This window comes from Nicotiana tabacum, chromosome 19 (genome assembly GCF_000715075.1).
Source record: "Nicotiana tabacum cultivar K326 chromosome 19, ASM71507v2, whole genome shotgun sequence".
NCBI lineage: Eukaryota > Viridiplantae > Streptophyta > Magnoliopsida > Solanales > Solanaceae > Nicotiana > Nicotiana tabacum.
In genome coordinates this window covers 51,348,713-51,365,662 of record NC_134098.1, presented here as the reverse complement: position 1 = coordinate 51,365,662, position 16,950 = coordinate 51,348,713, and the positions used below count along the sequence as shown (strand labels likewise).

Sequence of the window (16,950 nt, the reverse complement as noted above, 5' to 3'; positions counted from 1 at the left end):
GGAAACCATCTTTTAAGAAAACCTTTTCCTTCTGATTTCCTGAATTGTTTTGTACTTTCGCTACTCTTTTTTTATGATAAATTTCTTTCGTTTTTTCTTAAAATAATCTTTCGAAGTTACCAACTCTTTTTGGTATAATTCTATGACAAACTCGTAGCACCTTGGCTTTCCATACCAACTTCTTCTGCAAATAATTTTCCAACATAACCAATCATGTCACAAGTTATATCACTTGTGAAATTAAAATTTAAGTAATAGTAGCTATACTAAATTTAAGTAATTTAAGGATAATAATAGCTGACACATGGAGTTATGGAGGTGGATCGCTTGTAATTTAACTTTTATTTAATAACAAAAATCATAATCCAACTTCGCGTAGACGATTTTTAACTTATTTATATTTTCCCGTTTGTGACGTCAAAAAGGAAAAGCATGCATTATCAGAACAAGACGAGCACTTTGGATTCAGCTATATTCACGAACTTTTTCTTTTCTTCACGTATATGTATAGGTTTGAGTCTTCCTATCTAGCTCTATCTATAAGATTTTTGTTTATCACCAATCTTAAAATTATCTTTTATCAACATTTAGTAAATTACTTGAAATATACGCTCAAACGATTTCGCTATCTACTTACACAATTGATTACAACCTTATAAGAAGAAATTATGGTAAAAAGATTAAGGTGTGTTTGCTACGAAGGAAAATGTTTTCATGGAAAATGAGTGATTTTATCACTTATTTTTCCTTATTTAGTAGGTGAGTAGAAAACTTTTTCCGGAAAATATTTTCTAGTGTTTGGTTATAGAGTAGAAAATATTTTTTTTATGTTACTCTCCTCACCCCCTTCCCCCAAGTCCCCGTGTTTCCTTGCTCCCCCTCAAATACCCAACGTTCATGATTCTATTTTCTTCAACAATTTAATTATTCTTCTAAAAATTCAGACAAACCCAAAGTAACTAATGCGATGCTTTACTTTTTTACGCAAAACAACGTTGAAATTTATGATCCATAACTATAAAGAAAATACTCTTTTTTTGGTTGAAAAAGAAAGTACTCTTTCTACAACATGAAAATAAAGCAATCATTTTATTGAAATAAATAAAAATACTTTTTCTACGTCATAAAAAGAAAATACTCATTTTGTTGAAATGAAAGATAATACTTTTTCTACATCATGAAAAGAAAATACTCATTTGTTGAAATGAAAAAAAAATCTATCTATAACATGAAAAGCAAGTACTATTAATAATATTTTTATTTAGGAAGGGGGTATGGGGTGAGGGCGGGGTTGGGGTGGAGGTGGGATGTGGGTGGGGATGGTTTGGTGGGGATGGGGAATAGGGTGGGGAAGGTGGAAAATGTTTTCCTTATCTTAATAGGGAAAATATTTTCCTCCAATTTGAGGAAAATGAGTTCATGAAGAAAATATTTTCCAAAACATTTAAACTAACCAAACATGGGAAAATTAGAAAACATTTTCTGAAAAATATTTTCTTTCATACCAAACACACCCTAAGAAACCTAAAACTATAAGAAACTAAAACTGTAAGGGGTTAAAGTGATACATACAAAACCAAACGGGCTGCGTTTGACTAAAATTTGAAATTACGCGATATTCCCCTTCTGACCCCTACGAAAATGGTCAATATATCTAAAACCTCCCCTTATCAGGGAACGATATATAAAAGGCAACAGAAGCTAAAGCTAGTATAGAGCCGAACAACGAAAATGCGAAAGTCTGATTGAGACTGAAGACACTTTCCTATGTTTTCTCAAGTTCTAAAAATGTCTAGCGCCATTGATTTCACTCCCAGGAATCTTCCAGGTAAATATGTTTTTTCCATGTTCTTTTTCCCGTTTATGATGTCCCATTTGTGCGTATAAGGTGTTTGATGAAATGCTTGTGTTAACAAGTGGAGGTCTTTTTGATTAGTGTGCTTTTATTAATGCCCTAGCTATGTCCAACCACTGACCAGTTTACTACCGGGGCGTGTGGTGGATGGTTGAGATCCCTCCACTCTTAACTTCGAGCCTGGGAATGCAGAACTTATTGGTAGGAGGCTTTACCCTTAGTTGGGTTTACCTGACGCGAATCTGGATTATCTGGGGGAGTGGGTTCCAGATGGTTAAACTTAAAAAAAAGAAAGAACACTAACCCTAACCGGTTTAATTAGGGCAAGTCCTTAATAGCCACTACAGACAACAACTCTGTTTCAATACAAAACTAATGGGTTTGGCTATTTGAATCCTCTATATCCATTTTGCTCTAGTTGGACGCTTTCATTCTGATACTCAGTAATAAAGAAAATTTTAGTGCTGTTTATTGTTGAGGCTATTGATAAATAAATGAACAAGAAGTCCTTGTCACGGATTCTTATGTCAATGCAGTTTACTATTGGCTGCAATTGATTAAGCTAAAGTGGTTCAGCTTCTTTTGAATAGTGTAAGCAGTGGTTTAATTTACATTTTCATGAAATATTTGAAAATGTGAAACTCTCTGGGTGGCGCGGCGTGTTGGGGGTGTTTGAGGTAGCAAATATGCAGAATTATTGGCATGCATAGCAAATTATTGGCTCTTCTTGAAGTACAGTTTTCTTTTAAAACTCCACAAGCTCCTATCTAGTGGAACTTATATTTTCTTTAGATCCTTTTTAGTTTTTAGATCGTCCAACTTTCCTTGAAGTTCACACATCAGCTTGATCATCTAAACATAACCGAATGAAAGCTTTATAGGTGTGCCTGGCCACGCCAAGATCTCTTCCAACCTTATTTTCTTTCCGCAAGGTGCTAACAGTAGCACAAATGTTCTCTTGTTCACAATATATTTCTTTATGCCCATTTCGGTTGTCTTTCTGCTCTTTCTGGAACTCTTTGCCCCCCTCACTTTAGTGTATGAATTATATGCATCGTGGGTATCGAGATATGATGACTTCTGGGTTATTTTTATTGCAATCGTCATTGTCGTTATTTTTACTACTACTGATTCTGTTAGCCAACAACAGTAAATATCATTTAAAATGTAAATGCTTCTTATGGAAATAGAATTAATGACCTTTTCAATTCTTATTGATAGATAGCTGTTGGACATCTATAGATAAAATGTAAAGCATATGAACGAATCTGATATAACATTGTACAGTTGTCCCAAAGAATGCTCTTTAAACGGTAAATGAAAACTCTTACTTGGAAAAAGATGTGAAAAGTATCTGCTCTGAGATTATGTATCTTATTTCCTATGCAGCTATGATCCTTTTCTTAGTCACCCTTCCATATGAAGGGCAAGATAAGTTTTAAATTTCTGCCAATGTGAATGCATCTTCCATGACCTACAACATGCTGATTATTCCGTCAACAAAAAAATACAGCTATCTTAGAAACATCCTCTAATGCATAATCTGAGTCTTTACTCAAAAAACAAAAATCTGTGTCTTTCTTATATCCATAAAGTCCTATATAAAGACTTATAAGATATATGCTATTATTGTTCTATTTCAGGGTTTGGTTCCCCAGAAGGTAGTTGTCTTCCCTGCTCAGGACTATCAGGGAGAGCAGTCACCTCTCGTGGTGAATATAAGCACTTTTCGAAGGTCAAGATTTTAAATTTGAAATCTCCTTACAAGAGTAAATCTTTTTTATGTAATGCTAGCTTCAGCAATCATAAAAGAAATCCAGATTTTTCGAGGCAAAACAAGTTTTCCAGGGGCAGGAACAGGCAAAATGAAGAGAGAGACAGTTATGATAATTTAGAAGAATCTGAAATGCTATCTTCACGAAATGGACCACTGCTTACTGCATCAAACACTTCAAAATTCCAAGCTACAGCCACTCCAGGTCCAAGGGAAAGGGAGATTGTTGAACTATTCAGAAAGGTCCAGGCTCAGCTCCGGGAAAGAGCTGCAATCAAAGAGGAGAAAAAATCTGAAGAGTTGCAAGGAAAGGGTAAAGAGAGTGAAACTGTTGATTCCCTTCTCAAGCTTTTAAGAAAACACTCAGTTCAGAAAGGGAAGAAAACCAACAGCAGTAGAAGCAGCAACTTTGTCCTTGACCAGTCAGATCAGAGCAATGTATTCTCTGAAGAGAGAGCTGGCAATAACACTGAACTAAATAGCAATGTGAACCATGTGGCACAAGATAGTGGGACCCCAGTTGTTAACCGGCCGAAGTCAAATTTCCAACGTAGATCTCCAGTTTCCCGAACCAAATTTCAGCCTGTTTATCACGAGGGAGGTACGGATAACCTTGTTGCCTGTACTGCTACAGATACGACAGAAAAGGACATACATCTGGACCCTGAACTTAGCCGAATTCCCAAAAATAAGGTTGATTCTAGTGCTCATTCTGACAGAGAGCCGATTTTCTCAGACGAAGATGTGTTTGATGAGATGGCTGACGATGATGCTGCCAAAATGTTTGAAAATGTTGATGCTAATGATGATGAAGAACAACATCAGGTTGGTGAGGAATTAGCTGAAATGAAGCTGACTGAACTGCGAGCTATTGCAAAGTCTCGTGGGTTGAAGGGATACTCAAAACTGAAAAAAGTAGAGCTCATTGAGTTGCTAAGTGCTGATCAAGTCTGATCTTTTTGTTTCACAAGTGATGATAGATTGTAGAATGTTCTTGCACATTAGTCTTTTAATTTCTACATCCTGTTTGTCTTACACTGTACTTTTTCTCTTGATGATGGTTTCTAGTCAGATTGGACAATTTTGTATACTTCATATATGTAACAGTTTCTGCGTTCAATACATGTTTGACTAGTTTCTTATACTTTTTGTGTCATATCATTTGGCAGATTCACCATTTCCGTTGGTGTATATTCTGATTCTCTGGTAACTGTTAAACTAGTCTATCTTAGATGCTTTTGACTTCAGCAAAGTTGGTTGCCTAAATTGGAGAGACGTTCTGGGCCTCTGGGATGTGCAGTTGTGCCGGTTATTTATCTGCTTTTTTTTTTTTTTTTTTTTGAAAAAAAACTTCTCAATTTTGATGCTTAATTATTCCATCATCAATGGCGAAACCTGCTATAGCAAGATTCAACTCCTCGCAAAATGTGTTGTTGAGGTTACTAGTGCTTTCTTTAGTACTACCACCTTGCTGGATCAACAAGAGAGTAAATCGGCTCATGACTTGTGGAGTAGTATTCGTTCTCATCTTCTACCCTTTCCTTTTTCATCTTGTTCCTCTTTCCAACCATTGTTTCCTCAATCACGTGGCATCTTTGGTGAGTATTGCTCAACATTTTGATAGTATTCATTTTCTGTTTCAAACTTTGGTATCAGAATGGAGTCATATTTGTTATGGAAGTCTAAGGACATGCTTAGAAGTTTCTTATGTTAAGTAGACCTTGTTTTACTCCCTTGTTCCCTATCAAATGAAGTGACAGATCTTCGTCCACTGACATCCAGAGATGGTTTTCTACCAATCATTGTATAGCACATGTTACATAACAAAGAAAAAGAGGATGCTGGAAAGATAACTGCAGTTCCTTTGTTGATGTTCTTTTAAGTTCTAAGCAAGGAAATTTATCAAAATGGTCAATCACAAAGTCTTTCCTTCTTTTCAAATTAAGCATTGAATATAAGAAAGTAATTCTTTCTTTTCTTGTAAATGAATGGGAAAAATGAAGTTTTCTCTTAAAGACATGGGTACAAATACCAGCTCAGAAAATTTAAAATAATCTCGCTGATCTTTCGGCTTGACTTTCACAAAGTTTGTGCAGAATGTTATGAACGAAAATATTGCATCGAGTTTATAAATGAAAATTTAAAATGATAACGTAAATTGTGAATATATTGAAAAGCTATTTACATACTCTTTTTATTTCATGATGCATTGAGTTGAGACAGTAAGTAACCTCGGGTTGATGATATAATAGCATTTCAGGGCTTGGCTACTTGCTTACCAAAAATATCCTAATTTCATTGCCACTATCTTTGACTGAAACTGCTGCACGCAGAAGCAATAGAATAAATATATCCAAATAAATGCACTAGCATTTTGAGTTTTGACCACAGTTAATTATTCATTTGAAAGATGAAGCTCGAGATCATGGCAGATTGGCAATGCTGCGGTTGATATTTTGGCCCCTTTTAGCTCTGCCAGTTCCAGAAGAGGTTTTGGATGCTGGAGCAATTCATTTTATATCCACCCTTAGATCTTAGCCCATTACACTTGCTTAATCTTGCTTTGTTAAGAAAAAGTTGAACTTGACAACCTCAAAAACTAGCTCAGCTCATGTGATCATACAAGGAGGCACCACAATATTCTCTTAACCAATTTGAGACCGTTTGCACCCTTTTTTACCTCTAGGACTGAATATCTAAAGCGTGGATAATATAGTATGGAGCCTAACATCGGGTAAACTAAGAATTGGAAAGAGAGGCTGATACCATGTCAATGAAAAGAATGCAAGTTGGGCTTAACCTCAAAAACTAGATCATCATGCAAATTACTGCAAATTAACTCTCGAGTCTTGTGAGTCAGTCTTAATTCTTTACATCATATTATTCCATTGAAAATTCAGCTAGTCGATCGTCTTTCGAGCTAGTTAACTCATATCTGAAGCTTTGTTTCATGTCAAATCATAACAATTCAAGCTAACAAGTACCTTTTCATGAAAAGAACACCGTCATTCAGAAAGGTGTTAGAGTAACGTCGAATGTATAACCAATCTATTGTAAAATTTGCTAATTAAAACACCAGTAGAAGGCACATGGCAACGTATTCTTATATTACGTATGTGTACATGAAAGGCTCCATCCGGATTCTCACACACACATATATATACATTTTATTTTATTTTTGATTTTTCACTTGGTGTTTGGTAGTTACGATAAGATTGAGTTGCTCTAGTAGTGAGCACCCTCCACTTTCAACTAAGAGGTTGTGAGTTCGAGTCACTCCAAGAGCAAGGTGGAGAGTTCTTGGAGGGAGTGAGCCGAGGGTCTATCGGAAACAACCTCTCTACCCCAGGGTAAGAGTAAGGTCTGCGTACATATTACCCTCCCCAAACCCCACTAGTGATCTCAAACTAATCTGATTTCGCATTGAGTCAAGTCTTAAACACTTCTTACTAGAATTTTTTCCTCTCAAAGCTAGAATCGGAGATCATTAGTTAAAGGAAAATGGATTCTGTCCATCTCACCACAACGTTGGTGGTAACATATTTCATATATTACTCATATATTACGTATGCACGAAAGGCCCTATTCTGAAAGGTGTATTTTAAGACTCCCAACTTGGGAGAGTTGGAGTAGTCAAGGGGCACATGGCTTGCATCGACAAACATTTAAGTTCAGAGCACACGTTCATGTACATAAATGCGATGCACCTCTTTTTATAATTCCACATTTTTCTCCGCAAATATTTCCTAGAAAATGCGGTAGCATAACTTAAACGACATGTATGGTATCTGAACAGGATCATTCAAAACACCATGTCCCTCTTTGGTATTTGTTCCGCTAATATATACTTCATTCGTTCACTTTTACTTAATACATTTTGACTTTTCACGTCCCTTAAGAAATAATAATTAAAGTATATAATTTACCATGATACTCATATTAATTGATGTATATTTTATTGGATTTGAGAAAATGATTTGAAATGAGAAATAAATATGGTGGGTATAACAGGAAAAAAAATTATTTTCTTTTGATATGCGTAAAATGACAAGTAAAAATAAAAATTTATTTTTAGTATACATGTCAAGTAAAAGTGAACGGAGAGAGTATTATATTATAGAAACTATATGATATCACTAAAATCCATGTGGTTACAAAGGAGTAAATACGACCTCCCCCCCTAAAAACAAGGGCAGCCCCATGCCCCCGGTACATAAGTATCATACCGTTGAAGGATCTGAGAATGGGCCGCACTCCAGGAACATGCAATGAAGTAATTTATTCCGACACAAGTATTAATAGCTGATTTCATTACTTATACACTTGGCATACGGAGATAATAACTTTATTGTTGCTTAGGACCAAATCTCCTCCAGCTTTTGCCATTTAGAATCCAGCAAGTTGAAAATTCATTCATAGCTCAAAAGAAACAAAGGAATAACATTTGCAGGGGGCGTATACAAGAAATTTTGTAAGCGGTATCGAAATTTATAAAAGAACAGGAATAATAATTATTATACTTCTAGACAAAAAATAGTCTTAGTCTATTGGTTTTGTTGAATTTCAATTTAGAAAGGGTCTTGAGTTCAATTCTACTTTACCACAATTTTTAACCATACAGACTCTCTCAAATATTTACCAAAAAAAAAAAAATGCTAGTTAAGGTTCAAACCTCTTATCTCTTAAATACAACCAACACACCAAGAGACAATTAATTATGTCAAATAGTGTCATTTTTCCTACTTATCTGTTTTCTTACAATATTAATACATATATTTAATAAATAATTTTGACTAAGCAGTGTCGTGTAATACCGCTTCGTTAAGCGTGCATCCGCCACCGAACATTTGGCAGCTTCTTTATTATTCTTTTTTTAAAATGTCATGGTAAAAAGTAAAAACTGCGACAGGCCATAACTCTATCGTATATCTTTTAGGTGTAAGATTTTATTCCACTAAAAGTCTTACCTAGTAACTTCTCCTTTTATGCATCACTATTGAATATATGATTTATCGTCAATCTATCTATATCTATCTATACTATATTAAAAGTACAATAACGTTCGTCTCTTTTACCCTTAAAAATATATTATACATTAGACAAAATAGTAATTTAATTATTTTTCTAATTTTTAAAACTTTAAAATTAACTAAAATTTTGATTATTAAATCCTTCCTTATTTAAAATATGTATCTCTTTGTATAAAAATATTAAATGCATTAAATCTCCTTTTATAAATAAACTACTTATATTTAGGAATTTGGGATCATTAATGAATTTACCACAAAGAAAGTTCAACAGTACTGTCTTTATGAATGGAAACAAGTTTAAAGCCTACGTTCACCAAGGTATGGCTTCTAAAAATCCTACCAAATCTGGTGGCTTTGTGTTCACCTAAATACAAAATTCACGAAAGGAAATTTTTTCTTTTTCCATTGATTCCACCAAATGATTCAATGTAGTTTTTCATATATTAAGTTATTTGTATTAATTGATAAATCTTTGAGAAATTGTGATAAAAGTACATCGAGTAACAAAATATCCATAATTTTAGATTTAATATTAGGCCACACAAATAATATCATTTTTCAAAAGATATATTTAAATAATATTCTTTTTAAATTCACGTGAAATCGATATATCAAACCCATATGTAAAGTGGAACGGCCCAATAACGTAATCGGAGGCACCAAAATCGGAAGTCCAAAATCGTCACTATTTAATTTTGAACTTAATTAGAACAATAAATGAACATATAAATTGCACGTCAATTGGTAATTGTATACTCATTATCATCGTTTGCCCAAAATTATCATTTAAGTTTTCCCTTATATTTCGAAGTTTTTAATTAATTATATTTTTTGCATTAAATCCTTCACTATTTGAATTGTATATAAATTTTTAATATTACATATATTATATGAATTCTTTTTCTTATTTAAATCATGTAAATTTTTTAATTTATAACTTAAATATAATTTTAATATAATATTTATATAATTATTTTAAAAATATATTTACTCATCGAGATGGGGTACACGCGTGAAGCGCGTACCCTAAGGCTAGTAGTTAGTGTATACGGGTAACACTGAGGCTAAGGAGCACTCCGATTTCCCGGAGGTGGAAACAAAGCGAGGACGTAACTACAAGGAATCGAAATGAAAGCTGGGAACCTCCCGTATCAAGGCCCGGACAAAGCACCTTCCCCCGGAGCCATCGAGACCATGCCCCCAGACTCGATTCGAATAACGAGACCTCGGAGAGTATTGCCAAACCTCCGCACACGATTAACAAAGAGCTGTGATATCCGTGCTTGACTAGATATCGCGGCGTGAATCTCGGCCCGTATCAGCAGTTGATTAGTGATTAAAGAAAAGGAAGATCTTTACCTTTCTTAGAATTGTACTTAGGGTAAAACTCCCCTACTATATAAATGGGAAGTTTATTATTCAATACAGACGTTGTAACACGCATAACAAGGCAATATACATCTGTTTTCTCTACTTCTAAAAGTTATTCAAGTTCTTGATTTTACTCATAGTTCTTAATAAGTGTTTGGATCCGAACCGAAAGCAGGCTACTTATTAGGCTTATAACCGAGCCCGGACTCAATATTACTACTGGTTTGGTTGTTTATTCTATCTTTAATTTGCTTATCTAACGTCATTAATCACTTGTATTGAATTAGTCCACATATCCTTAAAACCGCGTATAAATTCAATTGTTATCCATTTTAAGGGTAAACGATTTGGCGCCCACTATGGGGCTAAGGATAATAGTGATAATTTGATATAAATTTTCATAACACACTCTGTCTTACGCTTGTTCTTTGAGATTTTAATTTCAGGTCAACCTAAAAATGTCAAACTCTCAGTCTGCTCACTTGAATGTTGATGCTGAATTTGGCCATCACGGCAAAAATAACCATACAGTTCCCAGCAACGAGGTGCCCCATGTTGATCCCAATGGAGTCCCGGTTGTAGACCCAGTTGATGCCAACTCGCATGTGGCCATCGACACCAACCTACCAACCGACCCTGAGAATAGCGTTCGCCGAGGATCCCGACCTACGACTCGAGGTACGCCCAAAGGTGAAGGCGACATGATCAATCTGCAGGTGATCTTCAAAATGTTATAGTCCCAACATGCGGCGATAGCATAGCTGCAGAATCAAAGTTACGCCCCCAATAGAGTCGAGCCCGAACCATCCTGGGAAAATGCCAGAAGAAGTGAGCAAGCCACAGAAAGGCCGGTGAAGTTGAACCCAAGACCAACCCTGAAATAATAAAAATTATTGAGGAAATGACAAAGCGGGTGGAATCGGGGGAGAAGAAAATTGAGGCCAACGAAAAAAGTGGAGACCTATAACTCTAGAGTCGATCAAATCCCAGGAGCGCCCCCTAATTGAAAGGCCTGGATTCCAAGAAATTTGTCCAAAAGCCTTTCCATCTGAGTGCGGCACCGAAGCCAATCCCAAAGATGCTACGCATGCCCGAAATTCTTAAGTATAATAGAACCACATATCCAAATGAGAACGTGACCTCCTACACGTGTGTCATCAAGGGAAACAATCTAGAAGATGATGAGATCGAGTCGGTTTTGCTAAAAAGGTTCGGGGAAACCCTGTCCAAAGGAGAAATAATATGGTATCACAACTTACCCCAAATTCTATTGATTCGTTTGCTATGCTTGCAGACACCTTTGTGAAAGCGCATGCCGAGGCCATCAAGGCCGAGACCATAAAAGCAGACCTTTTTAAGGTAAAATAAAGAGATAAGAAAATGCTCAGGGAATTGGTGTCGAGATTTTAAATGGAACAAATGGATCTGCCCCCGGTTGCAGATGATTGGGCCGTTCAGGCATTTACTCAAGGACTTAACCCCCGAAGCTCCTTGGCTTCACATCAGTTGAAACATAATTTGATAGAATACCCGATGTAACTTGGGCCGACATCCATTACAGGTACCAGTCAAGAATCAGAGTTGAGGAAGATCAGCTCGGTGCCCCTCCCAGGTCCGTTTATCCCATCAGAACTAATGATAGGCCTAAAGGAGTCGTCAATCATGAACCAAGACCTAACAGAGACCGGTATCAACCGTATAATGGGAATCAAAGGGGAAACGGATCTGGGTGTAACCCCGCGAGAAATGAAAAGAGGAACGATCGAGGCCACAGTAGCCGGGGACTCATGAGCAAAAACGATTTCGATAGGCCACTCGGGGCCAGAAGGGCACAAAGGTTATGAGAATACAACTTCAATGTCGATGCTGTCAGCATCATATCTGCTATCAGGCACCTTAAAGATACCAAGTGGCCTCGACCATTACATCCCGACCCTACACAGAGAGACCCTAACTTAATGTGTAAGTATAATGGCACTCATGGCCATAGAACCGAGGACTATCAACAGTTAAGAGAAGAAGTGGCCCGATTATTCAATAACGGACATCTCTGGGAATTTTGAGTGATCGAGCCAAAAATCACTTCAGGAATAGGGACTCCAACAAATAGACCGAACCAGAGGAACCTCAGTACGTCATCAACATGATCATTAGTGGAGTCGACATCCCCCAGGGACCAATGCTAAAGCGCACCAAGGTGTCCATCACAAGGGAAAAACAAACCCGAGATTATATCCCGTAAGGAACCATTTCGCTCAATGATGAGGACGCCGAAGGCATCGTATAACCTCATAATGATGCATTGGCAATATTTTTACTTATAAATAAATCTCAAGTTAAGCATGTATTGATTGATCTAGGCAGCTCGGCCAATACCATCAGATCGAGGGTCGTAGAACAGTTGGGTCTACAAGACCAAATAGTGCCGACTGTCCTGGTTTTAAACGGATTCAACATGGCATGTGAAATTACTAAAGGGGAGATACCCCTACCTGTCATGACCCAATTTCACCTATATGTCGTGATGGCACCCAACGTCACCGCTAGGCAAGCCAACAGTGAACTAGCCATGTACTTATTCTTTTTAACAATTTCAAAATAGTTGATTTTTATTTACTAACTAAGTAAGAGGTGAAAGATTTAATAAAATAAAGCATAAACAAATATGAGAACAAGTGTGGTGAAATAAATACTCAAAAACCATCGAATGCCTACTAGCATATTTTCCAAGACCTGGTGTCACAAGTGTATGAGCTACTAGTAGAATATACAAAATGCTAAACTACTGTCTGAAATAGAGTAGATAGAAAGTAAATGCAAAAGAGAGACTCCGAGTGTTGTAGAACGGACTCGAAAAGCAGCTCACAACTAAGTCTCGGAGTATCAGGGGTGCGCGTCGGGATGACTGCCAAATGCACCTGCCTCATATCCTGCACGATTAGTGCATAAGTGTAAAGTGAGTACGTAAACAACATGTACCTAGTAAGTATCTAGTCTAACCTCGAAGAAGTAGTGACGAGGGGTCGACATCGATACTTACTATGGGCCAGCAACAAAATACAGACATTCTAAACAGGTATGGGGCATGGAAATAATAACAATAATAACACAATAACAAGCAATGAATAAATAACTCATTAACTAACCCCAAACCAATTTCTGTCATTAAATAACTTATAACCTCTCGATCCATAAAGTAATATCAAGTGTAATTAGGCTCCGAGTATTATCACGCACGATTTATGCCAAGGTCGTTCGGCCCGATCTAAAAAAATATACTGTGTGCACTGCCGAGGGTCAAACGATACGAACCATAGATACATCTATTATACTGCCGAGGCGAATGACTCGCTCCCATGAGAATAGGTAAGTTTACATCGCTCGCGGAAGTACTTGTGACGCGAGAGGACATGGTTTTCTCAGAGATATTAAATATTCATCAATTCTCCCCCAAAATAAGAATTTTAAATTGGAAGTTTTCAACTCTAAAATCTCTAGTCTCGGCTCTGTTCAAGATAATTAATATGCATAACAAATATGACAATACAATTAAAGCATTATGTAAATCTAAGATTACCCGGACATCTCATGAAATATAGCTATGCATGGACTCTCGTCACCTAGCATGCGTAGCTCCCCACATAAGTAATTCACAACAAAAATACACCTAAGGGGATGAGTTCCCTCTTACAAGGTTAGGCAAGAGACTTACCTCATTCTCAAGATCACTCCCGGTCCACAAAATTGGAAGATTCTTAAAATTCTTTCCCAGGCCCACGTACCCGAATTCCGGAAATTTTCGAAGATAATTGTTACCCATAACCTCACGAACTCAAATATATAATTTTCACCCAATTCCATAACCATTTTCGTGTTTAAATCCCATTTTTATCAAAACCTAAGTTTTTCAACTAAACCCATAAGTTTTCACAATTTTATATGTTAAAATCTACCCATAATCTATGTATCTAACTTACAATGGATAGAAATCACTTACCTTCAATAGCTAGGTGAAAGCCTCTCTCATAGAAGCTCCACAAATCGTCCAAGAAGTGAAATAAATGAACCAATAATGGCCTAAGTCCCGTATTAAACGGACCACACTGCCCAACGATTTTCGCTTCTGCGGGCCTTGGGTCGCACCTGTGATGCCGTTGTTGTGGACAAAGGTCCGCTTTTGCGAAACACACCCAGCCCAGTAATAGGCGCACCTGCGGAAGGGCTCCGCACGTGTGAGCCCGCTTCTCGCACCTGCGACCTTGCCCATGCTGGCCTTCTCCGTACCTGCGATACTTTCCGCTTCTACGAGAGAGACGACGCACCTGCGGTGCCATTCCTGCGTCCATTCTCACCGCAGGTGCGAACACACCAGATGACAGGCCCCAACACCTCTTCTCCAAAGAGCAAACAAGCTTTGTTGACCCTCCGAATCCTATACGGGGACCCCGAGGCCTCGACCAAACATACCAACAAGTTCGTAAACAAAAAACGGACTCGCTCACACCCTCAGAATGTGGAAAACAACATTAAAACTAAGAATCACCACCCAAAACCAAATAGAATCAACTTATGAACTTCAAGTTCTTCCAACTTACTCAGATTGTGCCAAATCATACTTAAACTATTCAGAATGACACCAAATTTTGCGTGCAACTCTTAAATTTTAAATCACCTTACGAAACTATTACTGGGCTCGGAATTCAAAACGGACCTCAATAGCACCAAAACATACTCCAAACCAAATTTAAAGAACTTTAAAACCTTCAGTGCGCTAACTTTCAACTTTATGCGCCAGAACACTCCCGAGTCATCCAAAACCCGATCCAAACACACGCTCAAGTCCAAAATCATCATACAAACCTATTGGGACCGTCAAGTCCCAATTTCGGGGTCGTTTACTAGACATGTTGATCCAAGTCAAACTTAACCCTTTAAAGCCAATAATAAGTAACTAAGTGTTACGATTTCAATTCGGATCCTTCCAAACCCAAACTAACCATCCCCACAAGTTATAAAATAGTAAAAGCATATACTGGGGTCTTATTTAGGGGAATAGAGATCTATAAAGCAAAACGATCGGTTGGGTTGTTACATTCTTCACCTCTTAAACAAACGTTCATCCTCAAACGGGTCTAGAATCGTACCTGGAGTGCCGAATAAGTGTGAATATCTGCTCTGAATGACCTCCTTGGTCTCCCAAGTCGCCTCCTCAACTGGTTGACCCCTCCACTGAACTTTTAGCGCATAAATCTTCTTGGACCTTAACTGGCGAACCTGCCTGTAAACAATGGCAACTAGCTCCTCCTCGTAACCCAGGATCTCATCTAGCTGAACCGTGTTGTAGTCTAACACATGCGACCTGTCGGCATGATACTTCCGGAGCAGAGACACGTGGAAGACCGGATGAACTCCCAATAGACTGGAGGCAAAGCAAGCTCATAAGCAACCTCCCTAACTCGTATCAACACCTCAAATGGACCTATAAACCTTGGGCTTAACTTGCCATTCTTCCCAAACCTCATGATTCCCTTCATCGGTGAGACTTTCAAGAGAACTTTCTCGCTTACCATAAATGATAAATCACGTGCCTTCTTATCCACGCAACTCTTCTGTTTGGACTGTGCTGTGCGAAGTCGCTCCTGAATCAACTTTACCTTTTCCAAGGCATCCTTCACCAAATCGGTACCATATAACTTAGCCTCGCCGGTCTCAAACTATCCGATGGGCGAACGGCATCGCCGACCATATAAAGCCTCAAATGGAGCCATCTCGATGCTGGACTGATAACTGTTGTTGTAAGCAAACTCAACCAAAGGGATGAATCGATCCCACTTCCCTCCGAAGTCAATCACACATGCTCTGAGCATATCCTCCAAGATCTGAATCGTCTGCTCCGATTGCCCGTCGGCCTGCAGATGAAAGGTTGTGCTGAGCTTTACTCGGGTCACCAACTCACTTTGTATTGCCCTCTAGAAATGCGAATTAAACTGAGGGCCTCTATTTGATATGATGGAAACAGGCACACCATGCAACCGAACAATCTCCTGAATGTAAATTTGGGCCAATCTCTCTTAAGAATACGTGGTCACGACCGGAATGAAGTGTGATGACTTAGTTAGACCGTCAACAATTACCCAAACTACATCAAACTTCTTCAAGGTCCGCGAAAACCCAACTACGAAGTCCATAGTAATGCGCTCCCATTTTCACTAAAGTATAACCATCTGCTGGAGTAGGCCACCTGGCCTTTGATGCTCATACTTAACCTGCTGGCAATTAAGGCACCTCGCTACATACTCAACTATGTCCTTCTTTATCCGCCGCCACCAATAATGTTGCCTCAGGTCGCGATACATCTTCGTAGAATCTGGATAAATAGAATACCGAGAACTGTGCGCCTCCTCTAGAATCAATCCATCAACATTAGGGACACATAGACGACCCTAGAGTGGCAAAACACCATCCTCATCAATAGTAATCTCCTTGGCACTATCTTGTAGTAACGTCTCTTTGAGAACCAATAAGTGTGGGTCGTCGTACTGGCAAGCCTTGATGTGCTCGAATAGTGAAGACTGGGCGACGACGCATGTAAGAACTCGGTTGGGCTCTAAAATATCCAACGTCACAAGTCTATTAGCCAAAGAATGAATGTCCAAAGCTTATGGCCTCTCCTCTACTGAAATGAATGCCAAATTACTCATACTCTCAGCCTTTCTGCTCAAGGCATCTGCAACCACATTCCCATTGCCCAGATGATAAAAGATGGTAATATCATAATCTTTTAGTAACTCAAGACACCCGTGCTGCCTCAAATTGAGATCCCTCTACTTGAACAAATGTTGCAGGCTGCGATGATCGGTGTACAACTCACAGGACACCCCATAAAGATAATGCCTCCAAATCTTAAGAGCATGAACTAT

General features: G+C 38.0%; 1 protein-coding gene across 1 annotated transcript; it reads left to right on the top strand.

Annotated features, from left to right (window-relative positions):
* Positions 1-1,669: 1,669 nt before the first annotated feature.
* On the top strand, positions 1,670-4,773 carry LOC107779204 (rho-N domain-containing protein 1, chloroplastic). The gene is made up of 2 exons (XM_016599577.2): positions 1,670-1,828; positions 3,499-4,773. The coding sequence occupies exons 1-2, from the start codon at positions 1,768-1,770 to the stop codon at positions 4,581-4,583; spliced, it is 1,146 nt and encodes a 381-aa protein (XP_016455063.2). The 5' UTR covers positions 1,670-1,767; the 3' UTR covers positions 4,584-4,773.
* Positions 4,774-16,950: the final 12,177 nt, after the last annotated feature.